Raw genomic sequence first — 20,514 nt, forward strand, 5'->3', positions numbered from 1 at the left:
ACTAGGCACATCACAACCATCGCCCACTCATCACAAACTCAGTCTTTTGGTTTTCTCATTTCTATAAAGTAGCCACAATCCGAGGAGTCACTGAAAAAGCCTCTTTAAAAATCATAGTATTCTAAAGCCCAAGCACAAAAGCTGTGAACCTCACATTAATATTTACCCAGAATCTCAATGAGTGTATTAATATCCAATTTTTACAAAATCTGGTTATCTGATTACTTCATTTACAGAAAAATTTAAACTAATGTTTAACAGAAATGAACATAAACATAACCATTTTTGATTTTTAAAAAAACCCATGAAAAATGTTCACTCACTAGTAATGAAATGGAAATTAAAATGAAATATTTTTAGTATCAAATAAAAAAATATTTTTGAAAGATAAATTGTAGCAGCAATGAAGATATGGAGAAACAGTTACACTTATTCTCCTTCTGCTGTCAGGACTGCAAATAGATTTTTGGAAAGCCACTTGGTGAAGGCATTAAAAATATATATACATTTTGGTTGAGAAAATCAAAGTGAAAAAAAATATATATATACATACATTTTGATACCATAATTAAATGCCTAAACATTTATCTCAAAGAAATGCTCATAGATATCTGTAAACATTTATCTATTAAGGTGCTTACAATAATATTATAGAAAATACTGAAAAATTCAATTTTTAAAAATTGAGGATGGTTGAATTAAATAAACATCTATATATTTCAGCAAGAGAATTTTATAGTCATTAGAAGTGGTGTGCCAACAAATTTTTAATTGTTTTAATAAGGTGAAAAATTGTTCCTTGTAGATTTTCTGTAAACGTTTACAATTGCTCAATGTAACACACAGAAAAATGCAACAAAAAGTATTATTTTTTTGAATTATTATGATGACTTTATATATTTCCCCTTGAAGTTCAATTTTTCACTTTACTATTTAAAATCATGTTATTAGATGCAGAATTGAACTTTTTAACATTCTAAAGTGATCCTTTTGTCCCAGTTGTTGTCGAAACTGTAGTTTAATTTCACAATTTTAATCCCACAAGGTAGTATTAATTTACACAATTAACATTCACTTAGTGTCACCAACATATTGGCCACTTTCTTTACTGATCCTTCATGAACTTAGACCCTCTTTTTGGAATCATTTCTTTTACTTAATATACCGGCAAAATTTCTTTTCATAAGAAACCAAATCACTAGAATTGAATTATCCTAGTTTTTGCTTGACGGGGAATATATTTATCTTTGTCTTGATTCTTTCGTATCAGGACATTTTCTCCTGATATAAAATCCTAGGTTAACCGTTTTCAACTTTTGTGCACACTATCTTCAGATCTCTATTGCTGCCGTCCCTTTGAAGGTAATGTCTTTTTCCTTGGTTACTTTAAAAATTTTCATTTTCCTTTTTCAAAATTTTCCCTCAGTAGCACTGTGATGTATCTAACTATATACTTCCATGTATTTCTCTTACTTGGGCTTTATACACTTAGAATTCACTGGACTTCAGACTACAAATTGTAGTTCTTCATCACTTTTGCAAAATCCTCAGCAATTCTCTCTGCAAATACTATGCCCTATTCTATCTCTTCCTTCTAGAAGCATGCTCAAACATGCATTAGATCTCCTCTGTGTTTTATGTCTCTTACCCTTTCTTCTGTATTTTTTACCTTCTTGTCTCTCTGTGCTGAATTACAGATTTTTCTTCTCATCTATCTTCTGTTCACTAATTCTTCCTCCGTGTGGTGCCTAATCTGCTGGTAAGCTATCCACTGAGTTTTAAATTTCAATTATATTTTTAAGAAATTCTGTTGCAGATCTTCTCCAAATATGCTTACTGTTTTAGTTGCCTTTACCCTTTGATTATTTCAAACCTGTCTTTTATGTTGTTAACTACAGTAAGCATGGTCATTTTACAGTTTATATCTGATAATTCCAGCAATAGGTGTCTGTTTCTATTGTTTGCTGTTTGTGTCAGTTCTCACTGGTAGAAGTCTAGTTTACTTACGTGCCTATTTATGTTTGGTTGTATGGTAAACACTGTACTTGACAAATTCTTTGTGGGAATAATGTAAGTTTCACAATGAAGGCATTTTCCTCCAGAGATGACTTGCAATTGATTTTCCCAGGCCCACGGCATTATGTCTAGTTCAAAGCAGACTAACCATGTTCAAGATTTGAAATTCCTGAAGTCTCAAAGGACTGATATTGTCTGTAATTTCACGGGCTTGTATTCACTTGTGATTTGCCTTCACTGTGCCGTACAGTCATTCAGGGTCTCATATTTCTGTGCAGTCACCTATTGGATTCTCACTTTATGTAGTCTTTGATATGAAAAGTTCTAATTTTAGAGCACTGGCAAATGCAAGGAAAAGGTGGTTTTTAATTTTATGCTAACCTCTGTTGAGTATGCTTTTGTGGTAATTAACCTACATATTTTCCATTTATCTTACTCTTCATTCCTTCCTGTGGATTCCAATTAGCATCCGATTATCTTTCACCTCAGCCTGAAGAACCTTCCTTAGCATTGTCTGCTAGTAATGCATTATTTCCACCTATTTATAAAAAATGTCCTTGTTTTGCCTTCATTTTTGAGGGATTGTTTTACTGGATATAGAATTATTAATTGAAAGATGTTACTGTTTTCTCCCCCAGTATTTTGAATATCTCAAAGGGTCTTCTGGCTGTCTTTTAGTGTCTTTTTGGCTGTCATTACTTCTAGAAAAAGTTGGCCTTAATTCTTAATGAAATCCCTACAATGTGATGTTTTGTTTTCTCTTGTTCCTTTCAAGATTCTCTCTTCATCTCTTGCTTTTATCAGCTTAACTACAATACGCCTGGGTGAAATGCTCTTTCTGTTTATCCTACTTGAGATTCACTGCAGTTGTTGGATCCAAAAGTTAAAATACTTCACCAAATTTGACAACATTTCACCCATTTTTTTCCCTGATGTTTTTTCTCCTCACCTTTTAAAGCTCCACGTACACATTTATCAAAACACTTAATATCATTCCACAAATCTGATATTCTCTTCATTTTGAGACTTTATTCCTGTCTGTTCTTTGGATTGCTTAATTTCTATTCACCTATCTTCAACTGGTAGCTCAGACAGTAAAGAGTCTGCCTGCAGTGCAGGAGACCTGGGTTCAATCCCTGGGTCAGGAAGATCCACTGGAGAAGGGAATGGCAACCCACTCCAATATTCTTACCTGGAGAATTCCATGGACAGAGGAGCCTGGCAGGCTACAGTTCATGGGTTTGCAAAGAGTCGGACACAACTGAGCGACTAACACTTTCACTATCTTCAACAATTTTGTTTGTTTCTATCATCTCAAATATGAGGTTTTAGTTAATCCAGTGAATTTTTCTTTAGTTACTGTACTTTTCAGCTCTGTAATTACCAACTGGGTGTTTCTCTGAAGTTTCTGATTTGTTGAGATTTGCTATTAATTTGTCTTTTTAATTCTTTGCCATATTTATAATTAGTTACTTCAACACATTTGTCTGCTAATTTAATATTTGTGCTTCTTCAGCATCCGTGGAGTCCTGCTTTTTCCTTGAGTATGAACCACTCCTGTCTCTTTCTTTGCCTGGCTAATAATTTCTAGAAGGAAGTAGGATATTGTGTGTAAAATACTGTAGTACTTCTGGATTTTCTTTTATCCTTTGAAGGGTTGTTGGTTTGTAGGGCAATTAATAAGCTTGGACTAAAATACCAGGAAATATGCTTTCCCACAGTATGGAGCCACTGTGTCTATGCCCAGTCGTCTTTTGCTTAGCCTGACTCCCTAGAGAGTATCTGCTATTTCTGCATGGTTTGGCTATCAGCAAATCTGGTGCAAGGTTCTTCTCAAATACTTCAAACCACTAAGGCTTCCACCTTCTGCTACCCAAACTGTATACGGACTGAGGAATGAACCAAAGGCATAACAAATCTTCAGGGCTCTTCAAGCTTTCAGTTCCTAACGGACTCCCTGGCATCTAGTGTATGTATGTAGAGTTTAGCAACCAGTCAGAGCTGTGGTAAGAAATTATTAGCTCAGCCCTTCCAGGACACTCTTGCTTTCAAAATATCCCCTCTTAAATTTCTACTTTCTCCTTTGCCTACCCTGAACCAAATCTTTAGCCACCTATAAATAATAAAGCTGTTTTTTTTTTTCCTACCCAAGTTCAGGGGTTGGGGGGAATACAGCAATGACCTCAAGCAAAAAAAAGCCACAAATTTGACATTTTAGCCCAAAGCAGTAGCAGTTTTTGATAAATGAACATCTCTCAAATCATTGCTTCATTTCAGTTATTTTCTAGTAGCTGTTCTTCTGAACTTGTACAGTTCTGTACTTGATTCCTTCAGAGGAGAACTAGCCATTCTCTTTAGGCCACCATTTTTGAAATTGTGTGTGTGCTCAGCCACGCAGTCACGTCCAACTCTTTGGGACCCCATGTACTGTAGTCTGCCAGGCTCCTCTGTCAATGGAATTTTCCAGGCAAGAATACTGGAGCAGGTTGCCATTTCCTTCTCCAGGGGATCTTCCTGACTCAGGGATCAAACTCGAGTCTCTTGCGTCTACTGCACTGGCAGGCAGGTTCTTTACCACTGTACCACCTGGGAAGCCCCACTGGGGATCCACTAATTTACTTTTACAGTAGACGTGGGTAAAGCTCTCTTACATTACCCACCCCCCCCACACACACACTCACATACAATGACCTCCTAATATACTTAGGTATCACATCATAAGATTTTTGGTTAAATGGATATTCAGTGTTCACATATTGTGATCATAATCATACCATGGAATTGCTCCTTTTTTGTTCAACCTTCTATTTCCCACAGTGCATAACTGCTTTCGTTTTCATGTGTTTAGTTTTCCAAACATGTTTAGCTAATTTTGCCCATATGACAAAATGGCTTGTCTCAAGATTATTTGTTATATGTGGTCAAACAATTCAATGACTATCAGTTTCAGTGTATAACTGAAAAAGTCTTTCTATTACAATCTTCTCTCCACTTGCTTCAATCCAGACTGTTATTCTCTAGGCCTGCTGTACATCCCTCCCCATGGGATTCCTTATTTCATTCTCCTGTGTTGAATGATCTGTTCCCCAAATCCCACATTTTTTCTTTTGAGGTTCAATTCCTACTTTTGCTGATGCATAACCCTATGGTAGATTCCCTAAGGAAAATATAACTTTGAGGTCCATGTTTTGAGATCCTGTAGCTCCAAAAATGTGTTTATAATCTTCACACTTGACTATTTGTTGAATTCTGGGTTGAAAATCTTTTTTCTTCTAAATTCTAATCTTTTTTCCTTCTAAATTATGAGGGCATTTTTCATCATTTTCTAGCTTTCAATGCTGCTGTTAAGAAGTTCAGTGCCATTCTAATTCCTAATCCTTTGTACATTACCTGCTTTTTGCTCTCTAGAAGCTTTGTCCTTGGTGTTTGGAGATTACTCTGTGACGTGGCTTTAAGCAGCTTCCTCATCATCCTTCATTAATTGTTTAAGACAGTTAGTGGACCCTTTCAGTTTTCAGCTGGGGCCCATAAGTCCTTGTTCTGTGGTTTTAGTATTTTTGTTCTTTGATGGATTTCCCACACCCTGTTGTCTTTATTCTCTTTCTAGAATTTTCAGCTAGATGTTGGATGTCCTAAAAGGCTCATTTCATTCACTCATTCAATAAATATTTACTGGGTACCCACTAGATGTCAAATATCATTCTAAGTGCTAAGCTCATTGTGATAAATGAGATAGAAAATATTCCTATCCTTAGGAAACTTACATGACCTTTTTTTTTTTTTTTTAATTTCCTTTCCAATTTTCAATCTCTGTCTTTTGATCCTGATTTCTGAAATAATTCTTTAATTTTGTCTTCTTTTGGTTAGTTTTTTTTTTAAAGCTATTACATCTTTAATGTGACACTCTCTGAATTGTAGAGGCAGTATTATTTCATTTCTCCAAGGACACTTATTATGGTTTTTTAAGAGATTTTTTTTTCTGTTTTAATACATAATTTGTTTCTTTTCAATGCCCCTGCTCTGTACACTTGATTATTTATTTGCTTTGGACTCTCTTTAATATTTACTGATTCTCAGCAATCTGTTCATATTTAAATGTAAAGTAATAGAATGCTAAGAGAAAGCACTTGGGTATAGATATAAGGCTTGTTGACAGTAGAATGGCTGAACATAAGCTCATTTTTTGTTGTTGTTGCTGAATAACCCCTAAGAATCAGTGTCTGCAGATCTTTTCTTGTTAGTCCACTTCCATTATTCCAAGAAAGGCTGCTCCAATCTCCTACCTTGAGTGTATAAGCAAGTTGCAAGGAGAGAAACAGTCTCAGGAATCTTACGGCTCCTATACAAACTTTGCATTCAAACTTCCTGCTTTCAGCCCCTTGTCCTTGATAACTACTACCTCTCAACCGCGAGCTCTCAATTCTGTCCATTTCTGGGATTCCACAGCTGAGTTCTGGCTCCCTCGTTATAAGACGATCGATCTTCTGCAGACACCAAGGCTGCAGCCTCCTCCACACAGCCAAGTGTGTTCCCACCCCTCTCTCAGCTTTACAGCTTCCAAAGAAGTCTGCTTACACCCCCAGTTCACATCACTGTTGTCTCCTTTCCACTTCTCTTTTGTCTCCGTGGATGTCCTTTTTTTTTTTTTTTTTAATTCCTTAACTGACTTTTTAACTGGGCTTCAGGGAGGAGAGAAAAGCATGAAAAAAGTCAATTCACCTTATTTAGCTGGAAGCCTTAAGATTTTCTAAACTGTTGCGAAGGACTTGCTTTCATTCTCCAAAAATGACATTGAGGGTGGCACGCTACACTGCTACTCATGCTCCCTTTTCTGTTCACTCTGAGCAAGTAACTCCTTACGAGATTCTGATGATCTTAAAAAACAAACAAAAAATGCCACCATCTGCTTTCCCTTGAGGATGGCAGTTTCACTTAAATCACATCTTCTAATTAATTATATTAAAAACAATTATTCTTCACCCATGAAGCTAACATGTGCTGGAGCTCTCTAGACATTTTTAAACCACATCTATAAAGAGTGATGGATTTTAATTATCAGGATTTTCATTATTTAACTTTATAGTGGCATAACACAGATTTTACACAAAATATAATTAACACTACTGGGAAAAAGAACAAGGAACAGAGCATAAAACTCAGAATGTGTTTTCTTCCATTTCAACAACTTCTGTGTACCGCTCCCCCCACCCCCCACGCCCAAGCCTCAAAACACAGCCCTAAGGCAGATAACTACCAAGAAAAGCATCTCCTCCATCATCCCTGGTAACCAATTCCTCTGACAGAGGAGTTGTATTAAAAAAAAAAAAAGCTTCCATATTCTTTAAGAAACAAATATTATACTACTTTATAGCCACAAAGAAGATATACAATACTGAAAACGACCCAAATTCTTAATGCTTAAGACTCAATACTATGTACTTATAAAGGTCAAACTTCTTGGCATATTGGATGATATATTAGTTGATTTCTATTTTTAAAAGCATCAATTCTCAATTCTATAACATGTATTAGTCATCTCTCTTTCATATATATGTCCTATAAAATCTCCTGTTTGTTTGTTTTTTTAACGTAACGAGAAGGCAGTCATTTTGGCTTTTTTGAATTATGAAATTCTTACCTGATGACACAGTCTCTCCCAACATTACCTTGCAACGCTTACAAATTACTTTGGTATTTGCCTTTGGTTTCTGTAGAATAGAAAAATGTCATTTAAATGTCATTCAGCTTTTCTTAAAAGGAATATATAATTTTAACATGGCCTCTAGAGTATACCTTGAACTTTACATTTTATTTTGCCATCTACTAAATACTGGGAATACACTTAGCTTGTATGCATAAACCACATGCACAGAGATCTTTTTTTTTTAAGTCTAAAGACAAAATAATGAACAGAACGATTATTCCAAACCAAGTCACTTCCTTATAATCTACATGCCACCAAGTAATTTGAACAAGAAGCATCTTAAAAATTCTAAAAAGCACTTCCAAACATTCTTATCATTTAGAATGTGTGTGGGTGCATGCTAAGTCAGTTCAGTTGTATCCGACTCTTTGCGACTCTGTGAACTATAGCCTGCCAGGCTCCCCTGTCCAAAGGAGTCTCCAGGCAAGAAAACTGGAGTGAGTTGCCGTGCCCTCCTCCAGGGGATTTAGAATAGAATAGGCAGGCAACAAAGGTAGAAAGGTAGGTGACTTGCCCCAACACATATGTTTAGAAAACAGAAGAATCAGAACTTGAACTCGTATTATTCTGACTCCCAGTCCAGGACAACTTATGTAAAAGTAAACTATAATTCATAACCACCATCGGAAATTAAAAATACTTAACCCACTCATATAATTCTATTTTTCCATTTAACATGTGCACTGTAACTGAAAAGACAGAGACAGTATTCTAGAACAAATTCCTGCAACATTGTTAAAAAATCCAACTTTATCAATAGGGACACAGATTAAAACAGCTAGCAGTTGTTCTAGAATAATTCTAGAATTATTAGAATAATTCTAATTATTAAGAAAACAAAAGACTAAACTTTTAAACATAGAGAACAGATCTGTGGTTATTAGAGGTTGCGGGGATGGGCAAAAATGGGTGAAGGTGGTCAAAAGGTGTTGTTCAGTTGCTGAGTCATGTCCGATTCTTTGCGACCCCGTGGACTGCAGCACGCCAGGCTCCTTTGTCCTCCACTGTATAGATTTTACCAATTCTGTTAGAAGTATCATCTGTTGTCAGTTGTTTTGAATCAAAATTCACCCATTTGATTGTATGAGGTACTGTTTTTTTTAATAGTTTGTTTTAAATTTTTATTTATTTTGGCTGTGCTGAGTCTTCGTTGCTACGCACGGGCTTTCGCTCCTTGTGGTGTGTGGGCTTCTCCTCGTGGGGCTTCTCAGGTAGAGCACAGGCTCAGTCGCCTCACAGCATCTGAAATCTTCCTGGACCAGGGATTGAACCCATGTCCCCTGCATTGCCAGGTGGAATTCTTAACCACTGGACCACCAGGGAATTCTGGTGGTTGTTCAGCTGCTAAGTCGTGTCCGACTCTGCAACCCCAAGGACTGCAACATGCCAGGCTTCCCTGTCTTTCACTATCTCCCTGAGTTTGTTCAAATTCATGTTCATTGAGTTGATTATGCCATCTAACCATCTCATCCTCTGCCGCCCCCTTCTCCTTTTGCCTTCAATCTTTCCCAGCATCAGGGCCTTTTCCAATCAGTTGGCTCTTTGCATCAGATGGCCAAAATTTTGGACCTTCAGCTTTAGCAACAGTCCTTCCAATAAATATTCAGGGTTGATTCCCTTTAGGATTGACTAGTTTGATCTTTGTGCTGTCCAAGGGACTCTCAAGAGTCTTCTCCAGCACCACAATTCGAAAACATCAATTCTTTGGTGCTCAGCCTTCTTTATGATCTAACTGTCACATCTGTACATGACTACTAGAAAAACCAAGCTTTGACTATATGAACCTTTGTCAGCAAAGTGATATCTCTGCTTTTTAATACATTGTATAGGATTGTCAAAGCTTTCCTTTCAAGGAGCAAGCATTTTTTAATTTCATGGCTGCAGTCACTGTCTTGGAGCCCAAGAAAATAAAAATCTGTCACTGTTTCCACTTTTTCACCCCTTTTATTCGCCATGAAGTGATGGGACCGTATGTCCATCAGATGCTAAAGGCCTGCTATTGTGTCACTGAGTAATAATTGTTTATTTTGTCTGGTGTGAAAATGACACTGTGGTCATGTAAAAAAGAACAATCTATATAGGAGTGAATTGACATAATGTTTAGAATTTGCTTTAAAGCACTTGAGCAAAAAACTAAAAGGGGCAAATGAAGCATATTGTATGAATCAAGATGACTGACCAAAGTTCATAATTCTATTTTTTTACATTTGCAAATGTTTACAAAGTTCAACACATTATTTTAAGAAAAAAAAAAAATTCCTCATGAACTTAACAAAATAAACAACCAAAAAAAACAAAGGTAAAACTGTTAGTCATACTCACTGGCTAAAATAGCAATGTTCAATTTCATTTGTTCTTTAAAATATAAGATGAAGTCATATGTGTGGCTACTTTCTAAGTCTAGAACAATATTATGAATCTTATCAAAAGTTGAGATGCTACCTTTATCAATCTGCTTAACAGATGCAAAATTTTCATTTCATTGAAAGGCATAAAAAATATCACAAGAGATAATAAATCTAAGAATAGGGAAACCTTCAATAGATGTCTTTTGAAAACAAAAAGTATACTGCCTTATTCTCAGAGGCACAAATAACGTGCTGTACACACACGGGGTTATTGAAGGAAAGGAATAAGAGTTGAACTTTATGCTTGTTTATGCTTTTTTTGGTCATTTATGAATATTATAATTCTAGAGATATGCTTTGGAGTAATTCATTGTCGAGGACTCCTTAAACAGAATTAAAATATACATTTCTCATGCTGAGGTGAGTTATCTCTTAAAATTTTTTCCCACAGTTAAAATACATTTATTTTTAATAAAGGTTCACTTGTTCCCAGTCCCAGTAGCATTTCTTTTAAAAATAAAAGTTCCTGTTCCACGTGGGCTCCTCATAAAATACGTTTTCATAATCTCCTATAAGCAGAGACAAAAAAATTACTTCTACCAAATACTCAGAAAACATGCAGAATGCACGTCTGATAAGCTCAACTCGTCTTGATCTTGGAAATTAACATAATGCTTTCAGTTTTGTGAAAGAGAAACTCTGCTTTGCAGTGCGTTTTTCTTGACCTGTGCTTCATGGAAATAATCAAGCGAGTTGTGCAGAGAAGCAGCCTAGCAGTGTAGGAACTCTACAGAGCAAACATCAAAGACAGACATTGTTGTGGACTAATTAAATCAATATATCTGCACGATGGCAACACTGCTACGAGAGGTGGATTAGCCTTCTGTCCTCGTTCTTCTTTTCCTTTGTGTGGCTTCCATTCTAAGGACCCTTGATATTGTCTCACCAGAAAAATGTTTCCCAAGAGATACCATTAGGATGCTGTATCACCATGTGACATTTCAAAACCCTGCTAGATGGCTAGACTGGGTGATATGAGAAATAGGTTTTCAACAGCACAGAGAAGCCTTGTTCCCACAGGAGCCATGAGAGCACTGTGTAAGTGGTCCCTCCAAATTTATGTTACTATTTTGGTCTCAGGCATATTCTTTCAACTGCTGCAATATGCAATTAAAGTGAAACTTCCATCCAGGCTAACTTGAAAACAATCTTGCCAGCAGTAGCTTGTCATGACAGTAATTTGCCATGGTCTCCTTGATACTTAAAAAACATAATGTCTGACTATGGCACAACACACAGGATGGCTGTTCACAATTAAGAGAAATTCTTGTAAGTGGCATCGCTGATGAAGACACAAATGTGAGGAATTTGTTTTCATATAGAATACAGAGTTCATCTAAAAAGGGAAACTCACGGTTTTGCTTATTTAATCTTTCCCCATTCCTCTTCTACTCACATCTTCTAAATATTTTTAAAATGTACAGTTTAATCATAAAAATGAAAAGTCAAAATACATAAAAGAGTAAAGCACTAGTGTATTTAGATTAAAATATAATTTTACTGCAACCATATTAAATATAACAGATGTACATTAAGTGCTTACCATTTATCTTTGAACTATAGATGGCCAAACACTATAATTATGGAGGTATTCTAATATATATATGTATTCTAATATATGCATATATTAGTATATATATACTTCATCTAATATATATTATATAATAGACACACATACATACACTGAAAAGCAGTGGCGATCAAAGAAAATACGAATGGTTATGACTTTATGAAAGCTTAAGATACTTACAGAGAGTTGGGGTGAGAGAGGAGAGAGAGAGTCAAGTATTATAATTTTAAATGGAACCTAAAGATAAAGGGACTTGTGTTTATGGTGAAAGTTGAGACACTTACATAGTTTAAACTGATAACCTCGACATTTGTCAAACTTCCTTAATCTCCCTCAAATTATGAAAGAGTTCTATAAACTAGCTGACAAACTAAGATCTTCTGGACTGCTGCATATATCCTAGAGTGGTCCAGTTCTTACTACAAAAATTACAGGAGCTTTAAATGAAATTTAACACACAATGCCGTGGTTCCCACCAATAATCAGATGTTAAAAGGAAGGTTCTCTGGCAATGATTTTCTTAACATTTTAAATCACATCTGTATTGACCTGCCATCCGGGGACTGATCTCTCACAAGGGCCGAGTCAATGCCATTGATTTTCTTTTAAAATAAGGTAAACCACTTGCTCTCTGCAGTGAGAGGAAATAGGCTTCTCCCTCCAGCAGCTCTAAGAGAAGGAGCGCCTGATCTCACTTGTCAGGCACCAACATGGAGCCTGTGGCCTCAGCTTTCTTTTCACATTTGGGATCCTCCACTTCCTCTGTTGCTTGATGGCCTTCGCTTGTACGACACCCACAGAAATCTAGACTACAGAAAGACACAGGGAAATACCTAGACCTCACAGGACAGTAGATATCCTACAGCCAAAGAAAAATTTCCATTTAAATCAGGATAAATGCACACAGATTATGGAATACTGTCCCAAAAGCAAGCAAATAGGGCACTCTGGTTTGTAAAAACTAACATTCCCAAATCTATGCACAAAGCCTCTTTCCCTTCTTCCTCCAGCCCCTGTGACTATTTTGGTTTAAAGCCTGTACAAGCCCTTTCTATATCAAAAGAGCAGGGCTTGATGATAGAAGTAGTTGAAAATAAAAGATTTTGGCCTTTAGGACTGCCTGTTTCACATGGCTTGATTGAAGAAAAGACTGGAGAAACCAGTTTCTAAACCCACCTCAAAATGAGCATTTATTTTAAAAGGTATTTTACCAATTTTAGATGGTTCTCAGAAGAAAGATGGTGTGTCTCCACTGGGGCTTCTTTAGGTCTTGGCCGCCACAAATCACTCTTTAAATTCACCAGGTAGAAACAGTCTCCGGTGAAACAGTCATTCTCTCGTGGATGAAGTGGCTTATTAGCAAAGGGGTCAGGATGACAACACCACTCGTCAACCAGAGCGCCCCAGTTATCGCCTGGCAGGGGGAGCACTCTCAGGAGCTTCCTAGTGGAAAGAGGAAAAATGATGTTTTATAGAACAAAATGGAACTGTGATCTCAAAACTAAATCAACATAAAAGATGAAAGAAACTCATTAACCATATTGCTTGCAGTGTTATTTTCCCCCCTGATGACAACAGTAATATATACTCAATATAGACAATTGTGAAAATACAGAGGCATAAAGCAAATAAAATCCATCTTTTCCTTACCACCCAAGGACAGGTAACTGCTTTTAAAAAAGCATGTTTTTTTAAACAATAAACATGATTGTTTATCTCCTTGCCAGCCCTTCAAGAGAGACAGCTGCACACACATGCACACCATCTGAGATCAAAGAAAATACACAAACTGTATCTTGCTTGCATTGCTGCTTTTTTTTTTTTTAAACTATATCAGGCTACTTAATGACTCTATTCTATTCCACAGGTGTGCCAAAACTTTTTATGTCATTCCCTCACTTTTAGATATTTGGGTTTTGAGTGTTTCATTATTAACAACCTTATGATGAACAGTCTTTTTAGAAAATCTGTATACACATCTGACTATTTCCTTGGGAAAGAAATCTTTTATGTGGGAGAGTATAAGCACAAATGATACACATATTTTTAAATCCAATTCCTCTACGGAAAAACTGCTCTCCAGAAAGGCTATACCAATCTATAATTCTTCCACTTACCTTTTCCAGAATTGAATATTATCATTTTTCTATGTAATGGATGAAAATAAAAATATTTTCGAAACTGCTGTAATGGACAATTCTTTAATTACTGGTGAGATTGAACTGGTTTTTATATTTATTCACCACTGTGTCTTTTCTATAAATTATGATCAATGGCTATTTTCTGGTGAGGTATTACTATGTTCTTATTAATCTGTACAAGTATATTCTGCATTAAGAATATAAGTCCTTCACCTTATCTTTGACAAAGGAGGCAAGGATATACAATGGAAAAAAGACAACCTCTTTAACAAGTGGTGCTGGGAAAACTGGTCAACCACTTGTAAAAGAATAAAACTAGAACACTTTCTAACACCATACACAAAAATAAACTCAAAATTGATTAAAGATCTAAATGTAAGACCAGAAACTATAAAACTCCTGGAGGAGAACATAGGCAAAACACTCTCCGACATAAATCACAGCAGGATCCTCTATGACCCACCTCCCAGAATATTGGAAATAAAAGCAAAAATAAACAAATGGGACCTAATTAAATGTAAAAGCTTTTGCACAACAAAGGAAACTATAAGCAAGGTGAAAAGACAGCCCTCAGATTGGGAGAAAATAATAACAAATGAAGCAACAGACAAAGGATTAATCTCAAAAATATACAAGCAACTCCTGCAGCTCAATTCCAGAAAAATTAATGACCCAATCAAAAAATGGGCCAAAGAACTAAACAGACATTCCTCCAAAGAAGACATATAGATGGCTAACAAACACATGAAAAGATGCTCAACATCACTCATTATCAGACAAATGCAAATCAAAACCACAATGAGGTACCATTACACGCCAGTCAGGATGGCTGCTATCCAAAAGTCTACAAGCAACAAACGCTGGAGAGGGTGTGGTGAAAAGGGAACCCTCTTACACTGTTGGTGGGAATGCAAACTAGCACAGCCACTATGGAGAACAATGTGGAGATTCCTTAAAAAACTGGAAATAGAACTGCCATATGACCCAGCAATCCCACTTCTGGGCATATACACCGAAGAAACCAGATCTGAAAGAGACAGGTGTACCCCAGTGTTCATCGCAGCACTGTTTATAATAGCCAGGACATGGAAGCAACCTAGATGCCCGTCAGCAGACGAATGGATAAGGAAGCTGTGGTACATATATACCATGGAATATTACTCAGCCATTAAAAAGAACTCATTTGAATCAGTTCTAATGAGATGGATGAAACTGGAGCCCATTATACAGAGTAAAGTAAGCCAGAAAGATAAACACCAATACAGTATACTAACGCATATATATGGAATTTAGAAAGATGGTAACAATAACCCTATATGCAAAACAGAAAAGGAGACACAGATGTACAGAACAGACTTTTGGACTCTGTGGGAGAAGGCGAGGGTAGGATGTTTTGAGAGAATAGTATCGAAACATGTATATTATCAAGGGTGAAACAGATCACCAGCCCAGGTTGGATGCATGAGACAAGTGCTTGGAGCTGGTGCACTGGGAAGACCCAGAGGGATGGGATGGGGAGGCAGGTGGGAGGGGGGATCGGGATGGGAAATACATGTAAATCCATGGCTGATTCATGTCAATGTATGGCAAAAACCACTACAATATTGTAAAGTAATTAGCCTCCAACCAATAAAAATAAATGGAAAAAAAATAAGAATATAAGTCCTTGGTCTAAAATCTGTGACAAAAATTGTTTTGGGGTTGTTGACTTTCATTTCATCACCATGCCTTAAATTTCAAATCACCCCATCCTTTCTTCTGTGATTTCTCTCATGACTATTTTTTAATAAAGTTTCTATTTTAGCATAATTTTACATTTACAAAAAAGTTACAAAGATAGTACACACAGTTCTCATATATACCTCACCCAGCTTTCCCTAATGTTAACAGTGTATTTAACTAGGGAAGATTTGCCAAAACTACTATTTTTATCTGGATTTCCCCAGTTTTTCTACTAATGTCCCCTTTTTCTGTTTCAGAATCTGATTCATGACAACACATTGCACTTATTTCTATTTATTGAAACAATTTTTTTTTTTAATTTTTGACTGCGCCACATGGCATGTGGGATCTTAGTTCCCCAACCAGGGATCAAACCTGTGCTCCCTGCATTGGAAGGCAAAGTTTTAACCACTGGACTGCCAGGGAAGTCTCCAACACATTGCACTGAATCATCACGTTGCTCTCATCTCCTCTGCTCTGGGGCAGTCTTTCCATGATTTTCAGGACCTTGAGATTTCTCAAGAGTAACGCCAAGTCACCTCGGTCATGTCCAACTCTGTGCAACCCTATGGACTGTACCCTGCCAGGCTCCTCTGTCCATGGGATTCTCCAGGATTCTCCACTAGAGTGGGTTGCCGTGCCCTCCTCCAGGAGATCTTCCCAATCCAGAGATCGAACCTGTGTCTCTTACCTCTACCTGCACTGGCAGGCGGGTTCTTCACCATTAGCACCAATACTGGTTGGGTATTTTACAGAATACCCCTCTCATTTGAGTTTGTCTGATATTTTCTCGAGATCAGACTGGGGCTACGGGTTTGAGGGAAGTCTACCCCTGAGGTAAAGCACTCTTCTTATCACACCACACCAGGGGGGACCCTCTATCAATATGACTTATCCCTGGGGATGTCAACCTCCATTACTGGGATAAGGTGGCATCTGCTAGGCTCCTCCACTAGAAAAGCTCCTATTTCTGCCTTTGCACACTCTGTTGTTTGGAAATGAGTCAGGAAGTCTAGGCCACACTCAAGAGGAGAGAAACTAAGCTCCACTCTAGCATTATTTTTACACCTAGCACGTCCTTACAATTAAGAAGCCCCTTATATTTGCTACTATTTTTATTTTTTTCTTGTACAAATATAGACATCTGAGACTTTTGCCTGATTTACCTCTATTCTAATCTAAACTGGGAAGAGTCTAAGGGGAGAAGAAATGTGGCAAGATGATGAGGACATTTCAAAATAACTTATTCTGAAAAAGAGAAAACAAACATGCTCCCGGTCTTCCTAATGCTCTTGAATATTGTGAAAGCTTAAAGCACCCTGAAAACTTGCTCACTTCTGCTCCAATCAGCTGGACCATTCACCCGCTAAGGATCAACTATATTTGATCACAGATATGTTTATGCCACTTATACATGTTATTTTACTTACATAATTTAATCAAACGTACACCAAGGGACTATGAATTGCTATTCCTCTAAAAACTATACATTTCAGAGTAAAGGAAAATCAGTTTTTAAAAAACAACATCACTGGTGAAATGTGAGAAACATAACTATAAAAAACTGAGGTGAGGGAAGAAAAGTAAAAACCGAGAATTCTGCAATCAGACTGCTTCAGTGTTTAACTTCTCATTCCACTTTAAAGAACTTAAACTGGAAACTCTGGATAATGAATTTAGGATAGCATAAGTGAAAAAAGCTAGAAGAGTCCACAGCAGCAGACTCACATTCAACATGATGATATTAGTTTCATAATAAAAGACTAGTTAAGTTAAAGTATATTTGCATGTGTTAAATGAAAATATTTAAGATGCAAATGCATTATTTTTTAATGATTCCCTTGTGTGAATTCTTTTTCTTTGATTTTCCCAATCAATTCTGAGTCTCATAAAAGGGCAATCATAACATGGAGAAGGGCAGGGATTTAATTTATAATTCCAGAAGACAGAAGTAGGAACAAGAAAAGCTGATTTTAGTTTAAGAGAAGCAAGAACATTCCCTTTCAAATTAAGCAATACTTCAGCACTAGCATCATTCAAATTGCTGAGTCTGTTAAGGAGATTAAAAAGAAATTCTTTCAACATATACTTTCTAAAAGCCTACTAGGAATCAGGTATTCTGCTGACACAAAATATTAGCAGCAATACATACAGTCCCATTGTCAAGGTATTCACATTCTAGTAGGAAATATCTATCTAGAAAGGAATAACAGAACCAGGATATAATAAGTGCTCATAAGAGTCGTAGTTCTAAATTCTCAGGAGTTGAAGGGGGAAATGTAGGGGATGGCTCAGATCCCTTTGAAAACCTGATGAAAGCTTTCACCTCTTTCTTCAAACGTACATTCCCACCTGCACATAAAATGTGTATATTACTTTAGGGGATCTGTGCATTTGCAAAACGAATCAATGAACTCAGGGAAATATGTACCAAATGTCAGGGGAGTAGCGTATACACAGGCTTCAGAGAAGAAGTAAAATCTGAGCTGACCTTTGAAGGTTGAATAGGAGTTCTCTACACAATGAAAGGAAGTAAGCAAGCAGGCAACAGGCATAGGAAACAATATGAAGACAGGTACCATGTATGTTTAACTTGCCACTGTAGTCCAAGCACTAGGCACAGTGGCTGACTCATTGTGTAAGCTCTTACTTGTCAAAGGAATGGACTATGAGGTTGGTGCAAACATATTAATAGCATATGTTGATAACTATAACATGTGAGGTAGTCTGCAGCATACTCAAATGAAAGGGTTAACAAACTTTTTCCTTGCTTGAGAATGTGACCTTTGGTTTAACCACCTAGACCTGTTACCCTGGAAACCAGGTAGATGGTAGGCATTGATTATATTGCTAGTCAAGACCAACTGTAATAAAACTGATCATTGATTGGTATATTGCATCTGGACCAGGAGCAAGTCTGAACGATCTGTAATATCTGACAAGGATGTCATGATTTGGACTTCTCTGACTGCAGCCTTTGTAGGGAACCCCAGAAATTATGCCAAAGAACTGTTATAAGGTGCAACTTCCCTGGAGGTTCAGTGGCTAAGACTCTGCATTCCCAAGGCAGGGAGCCCAGGTTCAATTCCTGGTTGGGGAACTAGATCCTGCATGCCACAACTAAGACCTGGGACAGCCAAATAAAAATAAATTAAAAAAATCAGAAACAACAGTTCTAATGAGATGGATACAACTGGAGCCCATTATACAGAGTGAAGGAAGCCAGAAAGATAAACACCAATACAGTATACTAACGCATATATATGAAATTTAGAAAGATGGTAACGATAACCCTATATGCAAGACAGAAAAAGAGACACAGATGTACAGAACAGACTTTTGGACTCTATTGGAGAAGGCGAGGGTGGTATGATCTGAGAGAACAGCATCGAAACATGTATATTATCAAATGTGAAACAGATCGCCAGCCCAGGTTGGGTGCATGAGACAAGTGCTCAGGGCTGGTGCACTGACCCAGAGGGATGGGATGGGGAGGGAGGTGGGAGGGGGGGTTCAGGATGGGGAACACAGGTAAATCCATGGCCGAATCATGTCAATGTATGGCAAAAATCACTACAATATTGTAAAGTAATTAGCCTCCAACTAATAAAAATAAATGAAAAAAAAAAATCAGAAACAACAGAAAAGAATCGTCGTAAGATCCGTTTGAACCCTAAGATCCCTGCTTAGGGTACGAGGCTTCTTCTTAGGATAGCTCCTGCACCTGCTGATATAAATCTTACACTTCATACCTGGAACCGTGTCATAGCGGGAGACAAGGGTCCCCAGAGGGTACATGACTTGCCATTTGCTTGAACTGCTGCAGACAACTGCCCTGTCTGCAGACAAGAAACATGGTCCATGGTAGTGCTGTAAGCCCACAAGCTCAGCTGAACTTCATAAAACCTCAGGTAGGCACCACTCACACCTTATTGTATGTGATACTATTACAACTTTGTGAGATAAGAATTTCCATTTCCTTTTTATAAAGAAGGAAAGGGAGGCTCAAAAATGTTAACTAATCTGTACAAGTTCACAGAGTCAAAGATGATAAATGAAGGCCGGATCTTAGCCCAGAGGTTCCAGGCACCAATCCCAAGGACAGAGGAGCCTGGCGGGCTACAGTCCATGGGGTCGCAAAGAGTTGTACTAGACTGAGTGGCTAACACTTTCACTTTTTTCCAGGCACCAAACTCTTTCCCTTGGAATATACTTCCTCTCCTGGTCACACATGTCAGTAAAGGGGACAAGGAAGGTGGGGTGTGACCAACAGTCTAAGGGGTAGGGACCTGGTTCTCCAGACAGTTGGGGAGCATCACAGAATTTAAGGTGGGGAAGTGACAGGTCAGATTTGAATTTTAACAAAGATGAGGAGGAAGACAAACAAAGGTGCCTGCTTAGAATAACAGGGTGGGGCTGGACAAGCTCCTAGATCTTCTCTGTCGCTAAGATTCTCTGTCTCCAGACATTCTGCACATAGTGCCAATAAACAAGATCCTCAGGACAGTGTTCAAGGCAGCAATGTCCAAACCTCATACATAATCAGAAATCAAACTGCACTGAGGTTTACAGAGATCTGGGCGACTTCACGCACATTCACCCAAAACGTGATATTTCAAACTTAACTTGACCCAGAATCACAGTGAATAAAAGCTCTACGTATCCCATAGCTATCTATGTAAGACATCGAGCAAGAAAACACCCAATTCACAAGTCATGGCAAAGATAAAAGTGTTTTTACAGCAGAAGGAAATTTTCTGATGTTTGGAAAAAACAGAAATCCTTTAAGAACAAAAGATATATTTAAATCACAGCTCTCCTAAAAGTGTATCTACCAAAAACCCTGAAACTTTGATAGGATTTACTTCCCAAGAGAAATTTCAGAAGAAAATAGATATCGTATTTTTCTCAAGGTAGTTTTCAGGTAAAAACCTGCTGAAGCTCAGAAAAAGA

At 37.3% G+C, this 20,514-nt stretch overlaps 1 protein-coding gene across 5 annotated transcripts in view; it reads right to left on the reverse strand.

The window, feature by feature from the left end:
* Window positions 1-20,514, reverse strand: part of UBE3D (ubiquitin protein ligase E3D) — a 161,513-nt gene that overhangs the window by 117,073 nt on the left and 23,926 nt on the right. For all 5 annotated transcript variants that reach the window (XR_009690981.1, XM_061131927.1, XM_061131926.1 and 2 more), the window contains exons 4-5: window positions 12,910-13,141; window positions 7,655-7,724 (exon numbers count right to left, since the gene is read on the reverse strand). Coding sequence is in view for 4 of the 5 variants with exons in the window: in XM_061131927.1 (XP_060987910.1) it covers window positions 7,655-7,724; window positions 12,910-13,141 (302 nt within the window). In the remaining variant the exon portion in view is untranslated. The remainder of the gene's footprint in view (window positions 1-7,654; window positions 7,725-12,909; window positions 13,142-20,514) is intronic.

Source organism: Dama dama, chromosome 28 (assembly GCF_033118175.1).
Source record: "Dama dama isolate Ldn47 chromosome 28, ASM3311817v1, whole genome shotgun sequence".
Taxonomy (NCBI): Eukaryota; Metazoa; Chordata; class Mammalia; order Artiodactyla; family Cervidae; genus Dama; species Dama dama.